The 16,185-nt window shown below is 45.0% G+C and overlaps 1 protein-coding gene across 3 annotated transcripts in view; it reads left to right on the forward strand.

Annotated features, from left to right (window-relative positions):
• Positions 1-2,363: 2,363 nt before the first annotated feature.
• The window catches only part of RASA1 (RAS p21 protein activator 1), a 93,832-nt gene continuing 80,010 nt past the window's right edge, over positions 2,364-16,185 (forward strand). For 2 of the 3 annotated variants that reach the window (XR_011381862.1, XM_051854022.2), the window contains exon 1: positions 2,604-3,230. Coding sequence is in view for 2 of the 3 variants with exons in the window: in XM_051854022.2 (XP_051709982.2) it covers positions 2,740-3,230 (491 nt within the window). In the remaining variant the exon portion in view is untranslated. Of the gene's footprint in view, positions 3,231-16,185 lie in introns of all 3 variants that reach the window. The other variant, XM_070056402.1, reaches the window with a different exon arrangement.

Consider the following 16,185-nt stretch of genomic DNA (forward strand, 5'->3'; position numbering starts at 1 on the left):
TCAGTGTATAATTGGTGTAGACTTTATTAAATATTGGCCTGTAAGTGCTAAAGAATTTCCAAAATAGGAGGTAATTCTGTGTTTGAGCTGGACCAGGGCTCTCAGGGAAATGCGGACGGTGATACGGCGTGTGGGCACTTGGCGATGTTCGGGGACAGCCAAGAGCTGGCAGCTATCTGCCAGCCCAAATGTCCTGCCTGCAAGGACCTATGGTGGTGCTTGAGAGACGTTCTGGAGGACCAGTGGCTAACATCCTGTAGGCTTTTAGGACGGGTTATATGAGGACTTGCTGGGGACGCTGTTGTTGGGGTTTTTACGTTGGGTAGTGGGCAGAGTAGGTGCTTTGATGGTCTAGTCTAACTCTGAGGGAGTAAGTTTAAAAGGGAAATGAACTCTTCCCAGGTGCCCAAGTCTTAGAAGTGATCTACCTTAAGAACGCCTCCATTCTGCTCTTTCCTAACCTCCTTTCCAGAATGGCTGTTTAGCAATCCATATCTCTTACTCACCCACCTAATGAATAATGCGCTCTTTCTTTCAGAACCTTTTTAAGGTATTGCATACCTCCTTCTTGATTAGCATACTGTAGTACACTGGTTCTCAAACTTAGGTGGACCATCACCTGGAGTGCTCATTACAACAGGTTACTGCAGTTTCTGAATCAGAAAGTCTGGAGCGTCTGCATTTGTAACCAGTTCTTAGGACACTGCTGGTCTGAGTCCGCTCTGAGAACTCCAGCTCTTGTGACTGATCCATCTGGAGTGGTGCACTGCCTAACATGTGAGCACCATGCAGAGGTCTGCTTCTTAATCCAGTTGCTTGTCGTCACTGCCTGGGTAAATACACCTATGCAAACTTACAGAGGAGAATGGCTTGCTTGCACGTCCCCATCTCCTTTAGTCATCTTTCCCTTTTCCCTGGATTTCTATTACAGCTCCTTGCCTTCCCCAGTATGCTGCTTTGTCAGTTAGATCATCCTTAGCCGAGAAAATAGTGACCTGAAAGAACAATATCCAACGATATTCAGTGTTGAGATCCACCCCAACTCAGAACAATTTTTGAATCGAAAAAGGCAAGCTGCCAACCCATTGGTTTCAAACAATGGGAATAATTCCTGCGTGTCTGTGAATGCATCTAGTCGGCCCTTCACATCTGAGGAATTAACTAACTCTGGGAAACATTTTACAAGCATGCATCTGTACCAAAAATGTCATTTTGATTCTTGTTATTTCCAAAACAATACAGTATAACGGCTATTTACATGCATTTACACTGTGTTAGTTATTGCAAGGAATCCAGAGAGGAGTTGGTGTACATGGAGGGTGTGCTTATGTGCAAACGCTACACCACTTTATTAAAAAAAAAAAAAAAAAAAAAAAGGGATTCGAGCATCCTGAGAGCCTGGTATCCCGTGGTGGAGGCCCTGGGACCAGTTCCCCAGGGATACTTTTAAAGAGAACACAAAACCCCTCCTTGTGCGCTTTAAGGGTGAGGTCCAGGCTATTACTGTTGAACACCCTGGACAAGGGGCTTGTGCAGGCGCTCCGCCCCGGGCTCCGGCACTTCTCACACCTCCTCACCGTCCACCTGGACGGGCGCCGGCACGGGGCGGCGGACACCGCGCTCCACACCACGACCGCCTGCCCGCACGGCTCCCGGCACCCGCGGCGCTTTCCCGAGTTCCGGGACTGCCGCCTTGGAGCTGACCTGCCAGTGCGGCAGTCGCCGTGCGGTCACTGCGCCCCACACCCGCGCTGCGCTGACCTTCGCCGCGCGCCCGCCCGCCCCGTCGGGCCTCCGCGCCGCCGCTTTTCGTCACCGTCAGCGAGCGCGGCAGTGGCTCCGGTGGGCTCTTCCTTCCGCTCCATGCTCTTCCAGCTCCTCTCGCCTCCCGGGGTTTCATGTCAGCCTGCCACACACACACACAGACACACACACACGCACACACACGCGCGCGCGCGCGCGGCCGGGCCAGGCCGCCGCGCCGCCTCCGCCCCTCGCGGGCCGCTTCCCGCCCCGCCCGCCCCGCGCGGCCGCGCCTGCGCAGAAGCCGCCCTCCGCCTCCGCCGCCCTTCCTCTCCCCGCCGCTCCTCCCCGGCCCCGCCCTCCTTTCTCTCTCTCTCTCTCTCTCCCTCCCGGTCTGTCTCGGGTTTCACTACCCGAGCGCTGCAGGTAGCGAGCAGCGCCGCGGTTTCCTCGCCACCCCGCCCCTCCCGCCTCCCCTGCCCACCCCTCCCCGCGCCGGGCTGGTGGAGGATGCAGCGGCTGCCGGGGCTGCGTCCCAGGCAGCGGCCCCGGCGGCGGCGGCTGCGGTGGGGGTGGCCGGAACTCGGGTGGTGAGCGAGCGGCGGCGGCTGAGGGAGCGGCGGCCGCCTCGGCCGCTTCCCCCGGGCTTCCCTTCCTCCCGAGCGCAGGAAGTTTTCCGCGTCCGTGCATGTGTGTGCGCGTGAGTGTGGGTGTGCGAGGCGAGCCCGGGGCGGCGTTTGTGCCGGCGCTGGGCTTTTTTTGCCCACTTGGCGCTCCGTAACGCAGGCGGCTCCGCGAGTCTGGGCTGTGGCCCGGGGAGGGGGCGCGGCGGCGGCGGCGGCGGCGGCGGCGGCGGGCTCTCTCCTTTTGTTGTTGTTTCCTCCGCCTGGGGAGCTGAAGGGGGGACGCGCCTGGGTGGGGCGGCTCGGAGCCCGGGCCTGCTGGCCCCCGGGGCTCCCGGGCGGGCCGCGCAGGCTGAGCGCAGCGGGCTTCAACATGATGGCCGCCGAGGCCGGCAGTGAGGAGGGCGGCCCGGTGGCTGCCGGAGCCGGAGGCGGCGGCGGCGGCGGCGGCGCGGCCGCGGGCTCCGGTGCCGCCTACCCGGTGGTGTGTCGCGTGAAGCTCCCCGCGGCCGCCGCCCCCTGCCCCGGGCTGGTGGAGGCCGGGGCGCTGGGTGGCGGGGCCGCTGTGGGGTCGGGGTTCCTGGGGGCCGGGTCCGTGGCGGGGGCCCTGGGGGGCGCGGGACTGACAGGGGGAGGCGCTGCTGGACCTAGTGGGGACATGGCCCTCCCCAAGGGGACCCCCTTGCTGCCGGCCGAGACCCTCGGGCCGGGCGGCGGCTTCCCGCCTCTGCCGCCGCCGCCGCCGCCTCTGCTGCCCCCGCTGGGTGCGGGTCTGGGCACGGTGGACGAAGGGGACTCCCTGGATGGACCAGAGTACGAGGAGGAAGAGGTGGCCATCCCGCTGACGGCGCCGCCGACTAACCAGTAAGTGGGCTGTGCGGTTGCGGGCTTGGGGGAAGACGCACCTTGTTCTCTGGCGGCTGTGATTTGTTGTGCAGAGTTGGTGGAGCTGCGGGTGTCGCGCGTAGGGATTTAACTGGAGCGCTCCTCTTCCCGACAGGCGGGCTCCCGGGGCGTCTTTGTGTGTTCATGGCTCCTCTGGGAAGATGTAGTTTTTAAGATGGGACGCATGGGAAAAGTGTGTGTCCAGTGAGAACCGGATATGGTTGTGTGCCCTGCAAATGGGTGCCCCAGGATTCGCCAAGCCTGCCCGGAGCCAAGGCAGTCGCAGTGTACATGGACTTGTGTGTGTGTGCGCCCTGATGAGTTAGTGTGTAGGGATAGCGTGGAGAGAAAACAATCCATTGACCAGAATGCTTTGCTTTTGTGGCACCGACTTCTCCAACTTCTGTCTACGAAGGCAGAGTGATGCAGCGAAGTGTTGATCCCTTAGGCGAACGTGGGTCCGGGAGAAAGAAGAGTTGTGAGAGTTAGGCGTGTGATGAAGGACTCAGGTTCTGAGCTGGTAACGTGTTTCGTAGACTGACTTGGTTGATGGACCTGTAATGCTTTTGTAGTTCAGACGCTCGAAGTACAGTCTTCATGCGAAACAGATTTTAACGGCGCTTCGCTTCAGAATTTTTGTTGGTGGCCAATACGGTCTTCTATTTGAAATTAATTTTGACATTTAGAATATGCAGGGCATGACTTTTTAAATATAACTTAAATGTTGGAACAGGAAGGGACACTAGTAGGCAAAACGTGATCTGTCACATCAGTCTTAAATGATGTTTAGGATTTCAGCAGCCTTGGTGAGCATCAGGAAAAAAACATTTGGTTGGTATGTGGATGGATGGTCACTCTGGACAAGCCAAAGGTGTTTTTTGTTTTGTTTTGTTTTGTTTTTAATACTTTGGAGGATTTAGAAAGACTTTAAAAAGTGATGAGGAGGGCTTGCAGCTGTGGTGTAACAGGTAAAGCTGCCACCTGCAGCAACAGCATTTCACATGAGCCTGGTTGGAAACCCAGGTGCTTCACTTCCAATCCAGGTCCCTGCTAATAACCTGGGAAAGCAGTGGAGAATGGCCCAAGTCCTTGGGTCCCTGCACCTACATCGGAGACCTGGAGGAGGCTCTTGGCTCCTGGCTTCTGCCTGGCCCTTGTGGCCATATGGGATATGGGGAGTGAACCATTGGATGGAAGATTCTCTAGCTCTGTGTCCCCCCCCCCCCCGCAATTCTGATTTTCAAAATGAATCTTAAGAAAAAAGTAATTAGGAAAATTAGGAAAAGATGCTGTATTACTGACACATTAATTTTTTTGTTTGATTTTATTCCAAGTTATTTCATGTGTGTGTCTTGCAGATTTCTTGGGAATGTTAAAAATTGGTTTTTTAGTGCTACTTGCACACCTTCGAGTCTTTTTTGGAAAAAATGACAGGTAAATATTATGTGCACACTTAATATTAAGTACTTATTGCTAAGGTTTTAATAAACTGTAATTTTTCATATTAAAAGAATCTAGTCTTATACCAGTTCATAACTGAATTGATTTAGGCCTATTTAGGATATTGTAGTTCAAAAAATTTTTTAATAGATTGTTATCTAGAGCAATTTTAGCTTACAGCAGAATTGAGTGGAAAGCAGAGTGTTCTTGTTAAATTTTTAATAATAAAGATGAGTGTGTACTTAGGAAAATATGGATTTGTGAGAAGTCTGTTCAGTGAGATTTTCATCATTTTTTTGTATTTAGGAGTAAGAATAAAACTTGTACGTCTGTGTATATGACAGTTGTTGATGTTCTAAAAGTACCCTCCATGTCTAAGTATGCTTTTAAAATATACTACTTAGAAGTGCAAATTTCCTTTTTTTTTTTAATCTTAGATGTCAATCTAGAGTTACTGGAGGCAATATAGTATAGTGGTTCAGTGTGCAAATTCTCAAGTTAGACAAGAGTTGAATTGGAATCATGACTCTCAAATAAATAAAATTTTTAAAGCAATTTACAAATATTTAATTGCAAGGCAGAGTTACAGAGAGAGAGAAAGAGAGACAGAATCTTCCATCTGCTGGTTCACTCCCCAAATGACCGGGGCTGGGCCAGGCTGAAGCTAGGAGCCTGGAACTGCATCCAGGTCTTCCACATAGATGTCGGGGCCCACCTCCTGGGCTGTCTTCGCTGCTTTCCCAGGTGCATTAGCAGGGAGCTGGATCAAAAGTGGAGCTACCAGAACATCAATCAGTGTTCTGCAGTGGCTTAACACTATGTCATAACACCATTGTGCCACAAGCATGATGAATTATATTTCTAATTTTCACTTGATAAGAGCTTCCAGCAGTAGGTTAAACCATCTTAAAGGGAAAATTCAATTATTCTCTATAAATGGAAAAAGCCTTAATAATTTGGCTAAATAATAACCTGTCTTCTGTAAAAGTAGGAATGGGGAACCTTATTAAAACGGGAAGGGGGTGAGAATTGTAGAGATTAGTTTTAGACACAGTGGTTGCTGACCAGAACTTGGGTATTTTTTGTTTATTTGTATGAGTAGAGCAGTATAGTCCCTGCTTCAAAGGTTACAATGAGTCAGATGCCCTCTTTGTCAATCAGTCCCTCTTCCAGGGGAGTTTTAGATATATTAGGAAGTTAAATACATTAATTAATTGATTCAGGTTAGATTAAGGTAAATCTCATGAGTGAGGGTCAAACCATAGCATTGTGAGGTTTAAATGGATAAGAAATGGGTGCAATTAGAAAGCAGGTATCCTTTTCTTACTGCTGATTTTATTTTCTGAATAAGAGGTTATTGGTTCCAATTCTCTTTGGTTATGATTCCATCAGGTCAAAAAGAATTATGAGTATAGTGAATATAAACACTTTGGCCTTAGTGAAGAGTCTGTTCTGCTGGACTCTTAATTATTTAGCTGTGATCTGGAGGGAGATTGAATGCAGTGCCTGAAGCACAGCCAAAGGCTAGGACTGGTCTTGCTCATAGATTAGCCACACTGGAGAATGCAGGCAGACATTATTAGCAGAAATGTAAAGAAAAAGAACAGCCTTAGATTAGGAAGAAAAGAAAAATAAAGAAGGGGTCTTTCTGGTTGCTTTGCTCCTATCTCTTCGCCATTAGGAAAATGAGCAGGATGCCTTTAAGAACACTCAACACTCAAATACCTTTGAGAGAAAATATTTAGAATAATAATGATAATTTATTTCCACTGTAAATTATTGGTTCCTAGCAATTATTGGTAGCCTAGCAAGAGCTATTCTGATTGGATTACATATATTGTTTTGGGTATCTTTTGTTATGTAGTAAAACACTCAATTGCCAAAACAATAGCAGTCATTTATTTGGTCTTGATTCTAAAATTTGGACAGGGTGTAATGGAGACTGCTCCATGTGTCTTTGCTTGACTGTAACATCCCAAGGTGTTTTCTTTTTTTGTTTGTTTCATTTTTAAAAGATTTATTATTTATTTGAAAGAGTTACAGAGAGAGAAAGGTCTTCTATCTGCTGGTTCACTCCCCAGATGGTCCCAACTGCTTGGGCTGATCAGGAACCAGGAACTTCATCCCAGTTTCCCACATGGATGGCGGGAGCCCAAGCACTTTGGTCATCTGCTGCTGCTTTCCCGGGGCCATTGATAGGAAGCTGGATTGGAAGTGGAACAGCCAAGACAAAAAGGGGATGCCAGTGCTGGAGGCAGTGGCTTCCCCTGCTGTGCCACAGCGCCAGCCCCCAAAGGTGGCTTCTTAGTTTAGAATTCAGCTTCCCTTCCCTGCTCCCTCCTGGTAGCTGCTCCACTTCAAGAAGCTTGGGCTTCTTCATAGCGTGGCAGCTGGGTTCCAGAGACTTACAAGGTGCCCAGCCTCGTTGTTCCTCATGCTTGCTCATGTTTCATCATGCTCAGTGCTAGTCACATGATCCAGCACAAAATAAGAATGGCAGGGAACTCTAAAATGGGATATGTGTTTGCATGTGAGCTTTCTTGAGGGTACCAAAGAATTGTGTACCACATATTGCTCATTGACCTGTAATTTCACATAACACCAGAATATTAGTGGTGAGGGGTAGGGCATAGGAGAAAGGGTAGATACGTATAAATTATTACTTTAGGTCAAACAGGATAGATTGTCTTTATTATGATTTTACTATGATTTATTTTATTGTATTTTTGAAGATTTATATGTTTATTTGAAAGGCAGAGTTACAGAGAGGCAGAGGCAGAGAGAGAGAGAAAGAAAGGTAGGTCTTCCATCCACTGGTTCACTCCCCAAATTGCCGCAATGGCTGGAGTTGGGCCGATTGGAAACCAGAAGGCTGGAGCTTCTTTGAGGTCTCCCACGAGGGTGCAGGGGCCCAGGGACTTGGCCCATGTTCTGCTGCTGTCCCAGGCATGACAGAGAGCTAGATCAGAAGTGGAGCAGCTGGTACTCAAACTGGTGACCATATGGGATGTTGGCACTGCAGGCAATGGCTTTACCTGCTACTCCACAGCACCGGCCCCTTGTTATATGATTTAAATATCCCCACAGTAGGTGTTGCTTTTTGGCTACCATTATCTTAATTTTAAACCAAAAATATTGAATATTTGGGAGTTGGTTGTGGTGCATTGTTTGAATATATGGGTATTTCTGTGATAGGCATGTAAATTTGAAATCACAGACAACGCATTTGAGTTTGGGTCCAAGTTAAAAAAAAAGTGAGATGTTAGATATGATGTAATGTTTCTAATTGTAATCCATTGTATCTAATCTAATAAGTTGGTAGTAAGTACAGTTTATTTCTCTGTGTTCTTGTCACATCATAACAGAATTTTGTGTGTGATTTGAGTATTTTTTGAGTACATGATTTAGTGAATAAAACAATGACCATTAAAAGGGACAAAAAGAACCATAAAAGAATGTATAATCTAGTTGGAAGATGAGCATCAATCAGAGAGAAATAAAACCTACAGATACATTATATAGCTAAGTTCTTCAAGTTTGGAGGATAGTCATGGAAGAGTTGACAGAATGGAAGTAAATGAAAGGGTGGTATTGAGATTTCATTCCAAAATCTTCATATTGGAGTTTTACAGAGAAAAAAGTTTGATTGGCTTTTGTGGCATTGGTATTTGATATTTTAGTCATAAGATGATATGCATGTACATAGAGAATTTTAGAGTTAGGAGAAATCTTCTCATTGCCAAGGTACAGAAGCAAACTTATGAGAGTGACTTAAAGTGTCTTGTAGTATGGGAACAGAACCCTGTTCTCGTAAATTTTCAGATACATTTAAATTTAGATAATCTTTAACACTTTTTTGTAAAGATTTATTTATTTTTTTGAAAGAGTTACACAGACAGAAGGGAGCTTCTTCCTGGTTCCATGTGGGTGCAGGAACCCAATTACTTGGGCCATCTTCTGCTTTTCAAGACCACAGCAGAGAGCGGAATCCGAAGAGGAGCAGCCGGGACTTGAACCGGTGCCCATATGGGATGCCAGCGCTGCAGGCTGCGACTTTAACCCGCTGTGCCACAGCACCGGCCCCAGCACGTTTTGTTTTTAGAGGAGACTTGAAGCAAGGGACCAGAATATTTACTAATCATGTGTTACATGTAAGGTACTTTACATAGGTTATTTAATTTTTAATTATATTCATTTTTATTGTAGAAAAAAATGAGTAATATAGCTGGATTTCTAATGCAAGTTGAGTTTCCCTTATCTGAAATGCTTGGAACAAGAGTTTCTTAGATATTGGAAGGTTGCATAGGCTTTACTGGTTGTTCATCCCTGATCCAACAACCTGTACTATGCTTTCTCCTTTTTTCTTACCCCTTTCCTGTATATAAAACGCACACATGAACACGCACACGTGGATAAATTGAATTAAAAGCTACATTTTATTTGGTGTAAAAAAGTATTTTTTTTTTTTTTAAGATTTTATTTATTTGAGAGGTAGGGTTACAGACAGCGAAGGAGAGACAAGAGGAAGGTCTTCCATTTGCTGATTCACTCCCCAGATGGCCGGAACTAGGCTGATCCGAAGCCAGTAGCCAAGAACTTCTTTGGGTCTCCCACATGGGTGGAGGGACCCAAGCACTTAGGCCATCTTCTACTGCTTTCCCAGGCTATAGCAGAGACCTGGATCAGAAGAGGAGTGGCCTGGACTAGAACCGTTGCCCATATGAGATGCCAGCACCGCAGGTGGAGGCTTAGTCCCACTGCGTCATAGTGCTGGCCTAGTCCAAAAAAGTTTTGAAGTATGTGCATGGTTTTTTCATAATACACATCCATGAACTTTAAAAGGCTCCTTGTATATGTGTACCATACAAAACAATATAATGTGCAGCTGGCAGTTCCTAGATGTTGTCAATTGGATTATGTATCCTACAGTTTACAGGTTGAAGCCTAACCTCTGAAGTGTTTGTATTTGGAAATAGAGTCTTAAAAGAGGTAAGTAAGGTTAAATGAAGTGATAAAGGTGGTTTAGGAATCCAGTAGGACTCATACCCTTGGAGGAAGAATAGAGACCCGTAGTGCAGAGAGAAGATCATGTGTGAACACAGTGAGAAGGCTGTTTGTTTTCTGTAAACCAAGAGGAGAAGCCTGACCAGAAACCAACCCTGCTAGCACCTTGATGTTTTGATTTCTAACTTCCAGAGCTGAGAAATTTAATTACTGTTGTTTAAGCCACCTAAGCTGTGTTTTGTTTTGATGACCTGAATTGATGACACACAGGTAACTCAATCTTTAAAAGTGGATTTGAATGATTTCAGAGCAGATTAAATGTGTATTTACTCCTTGAGATACATGATTCTCATTTCTTTTAGTTCTTGTTTTTCACTGCATGGAAGATCAGCTGTCTTCTTTCTTTGTTGTTCAGTGACTTGCATCTCTTTTGATTATATCTATGTTGAAAGACGGAAAGCATATTTAAATGCATTTCTGATTACTATAGTGTGGAAGACTCCTTTGCCATGACCATGGTAACCCTGAAAAATCCTGTGGATGATATTACTCCAGCAAATGTTCTGTATTTGTGTATTCATTGGTATTAACACTTAGTGTTACTATTATTTTTATTCTTACTTTATAAAGATTTATTTATTTGAAAGGCAAAGAAGAGAGGGAGGAGGAGGGGGATAGGAACGGGGACGGAGACGGAAACCTAACCACTTAGGCTTTCACCTGCTGCCTTGTAGGATCTTCGATAACTGGAAGCTGAAATTGGAAGCTGTAGTCAAGATTTGAACCCAAGGCACTCCGATGTGGGATGCAGGCATCTTAACTGCTAGGCTACACACCTGTCCTTTAATTGAGTTTTAAGGCAGCTGATAAAGCATGGATATAGTGGCAACTCCTAATCGCTGGGTTAAATAGTGACCATAGTAGGGCTTTATGAATATTTTACTGCTTTTTAGTCCTACTTGACTAAGAAAGTTAATTGACGTATATAGGGTGGAATTGCTATTGTACTTAATAATCCTGGAGCACTGCAGTGCTTATTGCTGGTGTCAAGAGGAATACAATTTTGATGAGATTTTAGTAGTTCTTTGGAATCATGTAAGAATTCCCTGTATTTATTATTGCTGGCAATTAAAGAGGAGAATTAACCATGTGGTTTTTTTTATATATTTGTTTTTAGTTATTGCATAAATTTGATTACTTTCTCATGGATTTTGGAAGAAAGGAACACAAATCTCAGACTGACCTGAGACAGCATCCTCTAGTTACTATGAGAATAACTACATTCCTCTTCTGTGATCACTGGGATCAGCATCTTTTTTTATCATGAAGCCATTTTTGAAGTAATAATGAAAGTGAATAGGAGATAACTAATATTTCTTTACACTGTCATTTCACTTTATTCTTTAAAAATGTTGTTTAATAAATTGTTAGTACTGTACTGTTTATTCTTTCACACTGCTGTAACATTTTTTATCTCTGAATTTTGTTTCTTCTGTGAGTAATGCTTTTCCTATATTGGTTACATGACAAACTAGCATTCATTCTTCTGAATACAGCTGAAATACTACTGGAGGGTGATATATTATGAAAAAAATAAAGGTTTCTTCTCAAACAATGACAGTAATCTCATCAAGCAAACTTGTGCAGAAGTGTTTCTTAGACAAGTAAACCAGAATGTCTCAATTAAATAAACATGATAGATTATAGAAACATTGTGGTTAGCAAGACCTGACAGTAACCTGCTGGGTGATTACTGACATTTAAATAATGGGGATTGTAGCAAAAGATAAAGTATAGTCCTGTGGATTCAGAACATGGAGACTCATTAAGGGATAGTTTGTTAGTGATTAAGTTGAAGTAAGTGATATGTATTAGTTCAAAGATGAAACCTGTTTGTTTCTGGTACAGTTATTTCCTTTTCATTATGTAAATATTTTCATAAAATATATGAATTTTCCATATCCTTTTGTTCAGAATGCATGTCCAATAAACAAACTCCCGCACAAATTTTTATGTTGAAAAATTTGAAATCTGCAGAAATGTTGTAATACTGTACCAGATAACCTAAATGTCCTTTGCCTTTTTTTTTTTTTTAAGATTTATTTATTTGAAATTCAGAGTTACACAGAAAAGGAGAGGCAGGAGGCAGAGAGAGAGAGAGGTCTTCCATCTGCTGATTCACTCCCCAATTGGCCGCAATGGCTGGAGCTGTGCCCATCTGAAGCCAGGAGTCTCCTCGAGGTTTCCCACGCGAGTGCAGGGGCCCAAGGACTTGGGCCATCTTCTACTGCTTTCCCAGGCCATAGCAGAGAACTGGATTGAAAGTGGAGCAGCTGGGACTTGAACTGGAGCCCATATGGGATGCCAGCACTGCAGGCGACGGCTTTACCCACTACGCCGCGGCACCAGCCCCATTTTTTTTTTCCTTTCTCTTTTTATACACATATATATTTTTGCCAAACTGCTTGGATGTTAGATGAGGATACCTGTCCTTTCTCTTAAATACTTTATTGTGTATTTCCTAGTAATAAAGGCAATAGTCTACATAGCAAAATACAATGAATTTGATGTTTAATATTGTTCTCATCAGTTTTCCCTATCCTGTTGTTTTTATCTTTAAAACTTTTTTAAAATTTTATTTTCAGTTTTAGCTAAAAGAGATTGATGGAGAGAGATATTCATCTGCTGGTTCACTCTCCAAATGTTCACAACCACCAGGGCTGGGCTAGGCTGAAGCCCTGTCTCCCATAGTGTGGCAGGGACCCAAGTGTTTGAGCCATCATCTTCTGCTTCCCAGGTGTGCATTGCAGGAACCTGGATCAAAAGCAGAATATCCAGAACTTGGGGTCATCGCCGTGGTGCAACGGGTTAGAGCAGCAGCATGCCTTATGGGTGCCAGTTTGAGTCCCTGCAGCTCCACTTCTGACCCAGCTCTCTGCTATGGGCTGGGAAAGCAATGGAAGATTGTCCCAGTGCTTGGCACCCTGCACCCATGTGGAGGACCTGGGAAGAGGCTGCTGACTCCCGGCTTCAGATCAGCTCAGCTCTGGCTGTTGCAGTCATTCGGGGAGTGAACCAGCAGATGGAAGACCTCTCTCTTCTCTGGCTCTACCTCTCTCTGTAACTCTGTCCTTCAAATAAATAAAATAAATCTTAAAAAAAAAAATATCCAGAACCTGAACCAGGCATTCCGATGTAAGGTGGGGGAGTCCTGAGTGATGACTTCACTACTGTTCAAATGACCACCCCTAGTTGCATGGCCCTTTAATGTCCTTGAATCTAGGACATTTCTTCTGACATTTTATTTTCTCTTATGATACTAGCATTTTTTTTTTTTTTTAAGAATCCAGGACAGTTGTTTTGGATAATATGTTTCAATTTGTGTTTGATTGTTTTTTGTAATTAGATTCAAGTTAGTCATTCATGGCCGAAATTTAGGTCAGTAGTTTTTGGTACATTAGATACAAGTCACGTGAAATCTGTTGTCCTGATGTGATATACATAAGTTTGAACTTGGTTAAGGAGGGTTTCACTAGATTTTGCTATTTTAAGGGTACTTTTCCCTTTGTAGCTAATAAATAATAAGTACTGAGTTGTTTTAGTATACGTTGATGGTTTTTATTGGCCTGAATCAATTGTTATCTCCTTGTAATGATGTTATTAAAAGGTGGTTTTATTTTCCTATTTGTCAATCCTTTGAAATTTATTAGCATCCTCCATTACACCGCCTTAAGATTACTGTTGCCTTCTCACTTAGCAAGCATGGTTGAGATTAAACTGGATAGAGATACATACAGGCCTTTTTTTTTTTCTTGTTGATAAGTTGTCCTTGTGGTTCTGCATTAATCACTTGTTAGCTTTGTGTGAATGTATCAGCCACTGTTAGTACAGTCATGTCTTCAAACTTGACTGACTAAAGTTTGGGTTGTATATCTTGGAGCAGTTATCCTGGCTACTGCTACTTAATGAAGTGTCTTGGTAGCCAACAAGTTAATTGGCTTGTTCTGGACGAAACCCTTCTGACTAGCAACTTATCCTTTTGTTTTACTCTTCCACACTGAGATTTTTGAGACAGTGAGGGCAAACAAGGATGCAAAATTAGAAAAAATGTTGGATTTAATGGTGAGGTGATACATAGCTGATGGAAATGCAATTTCAATAAAATGGTGAATACTTCTAGGTAGTCCTAAAAAGAATTTATTTTACCCAAATCACTTTTTTTTTAAATTAATGAATTTTATATTTAGGTCAGTTTTAAGTTCACAGCAAAAGTTAAGAGAAAGAGTTCCTTGTACCCTTATCCATAAAACTTTTCCCACAATTGACGACCAGCACAATAGTATGTGTGTTGAAATTGAGTCTGCGTTGGTATATTATCATCTCCCAAAGTTCATGGTTTACATTGGGAGTTTTTTCAATTTATTTGTTTATTGGGAAGTCAGAGTTAGAGAGAAGGGGAGAGAGAGAGAGAGAGAGATGGAGCGAGGGAGGGAGAGAGGGAGATATTCATCCACTGGTTCACTCCCCAGATGGCCAGGGTGAAGCCAGGAGCCAGTAGCTTCTTCTAGGTCTCCCACATAGGTGGCAGGTGCCCAAGTGCTTGGGCCGTATTCTACTGCTTTCCCAGGCCATTAGCAGGGAGCTGGATGGAAGTGGAATAGCCAAGACACCAAATGCTTGGCGCCCATGTGGGATGCTGGCATTATAGTCAGCAGCTTTACGTCATAGTACCGTCCCTGGGGTTTATTCTAGCTGTTGCACATTCTATGGATTTGGACAAATGTGCAGTGACACGTTTTCCCCATTGCAGTTTCACACAGAATAGTTCTACTGCCCTAAAAATCCTCTGTACTCTGCCTTTTCATCCTTCCTTCCCCTGTAACCCCTGGCAACCACTCATCTTTTTACTGTATCCCGGGATTTGCCCTTTACAGAATGTCAAATAGATGGAATCTTATAGTATGTGGCCTTTTCAGATTGGCTTCTTTCACTGAGCAGCATGCATTTAAGAATCTTCCATGTCTTAATGGCTTGATACCCAATTTCTTTTTTTTCTTTTCTTTCTTTCTTTCTTTTTTTTTTTTTTTTTTTTTTGACAGGCAGAGTGGACAGTGAGAGAGAGAGACAGAGAGAAAGGTCTTCCTTTTTTGCCGTTGGTTCACCCTCCAATGGCCGCCGCGGCCAGCGCACCATGCTGATCCAGTGGCAGGAGCTAGGTGCTTCTCCTGGTCTCCCTTGGGGTGCAGGGCCCAAACACTTGGGCCATCCTCCACTGCACTCCCTGGCCACAGCAGAGAGCTGGCCTGGAAGAGGGGCAACCGGGACAGAATCCGGCGCCCTGACCGGGACTAGAACCCGGTGTGCCGGCGCTGCAAGGCGGAGGATTAGCCTAGTGAGCTGTGGCGCCGGCTGCCAATTTCTTTTTAACTCTGAATAATATTCCATTGTTTAAGTGTATCATAGTTTATTTATTCAAGTACTGAAGAACATTTTGGTTGTTTCCAAGTTTTGAAAGAAAACTGTAAACATTCATGTTCAGGGTTTTATATGGACTTTTTTTAAAGATCGATTTATTTGAAAGAGTTATAGGGGGATTGGCAAAGAGAGAGCAGGATCCATCTTCGATTTGCTGGCTCACTCCCCAAATGGCCTGAACAGCCAGGGCTGGTCCAGGCCAAAGCCAGGAGCTTAGAGCTTCATCCATGTCTCCCAGGTGGGTACAGGGGCCCAAGCACTTGGGCCATCCTCCACTGCTTTCCCAGGCACGTTAGCAGGCAGCTGGACTGGAAGTTGATCAACTGGTACTTAAATAGGTGCCCATGTGGGATGCTGGCACTGTGGGTGGTGGCAGCACCAGCCCATAGATTTTTTAATTCATTTGGGTAAGTACAAAGGAGCTTGGTTGCTGGATAGTGTAGTAAGAGTATGTTTAGAGCCGGTGCCGCAGCTCACTAGGCTAATCCTCCTCCTTGTGGCGCCGGCACACCGGGTTCTAGTCCCGGTTGGGGCACCGGATTCTGTCCCAGTTGCCCCTCTTCCAGGCCAGCTCTCTGCTGTGGCCAGGGAGTACAGTGGAGGATGGCCCAAGTGCTTGGGCCCTGCACCCCATGGGAGACCAGGATAAGTACCTGGCTCCTGCCATCGGATCAGCGCGATGTGCCGGCCGCAGCGCGCCAGCCGCAGCGGCCATTGGAGGGTGAACCAACGGCAAAAAGGAAGACCTTTCTCTCTGTCTCTCTCTCACTGTCCACTCTGCCTGTCAAGAAAAAAAAGAAAAGTTTAGTTTTTAAAAGAAGCCATCAAAACTATCTTCAAAAGTGTACCATTTTGCATGCTCAGCAGTAGTGAGTTAAGAGTTCTGTTGCGCCACATCTTCTCCAACATCTTGTATTTTCAATGTTTTGGAGTTTTGTCTGTTCTAGTTTTTTTTTTTTTTTTTTTTTCCTTTTACACTTCATTTCTGTAGTGTCTGTGATACTGAATGTCTTTC

This window comes from Oryctolagus cuniculus, chromosome 14, assembly GCF_964237555.1.
Source record: "Oryctolagus cuniculus chromosome 14, mOryCun1.1, whole genome shotgun sequence".
In the NCBI taxonomy this organism is placed as follows: Eukaryota; Metazoa; Chordata; class Mammalia; order Lagomorpha; family Leporidae; genus Oryctolagus; species Oryctolagus cuniculus.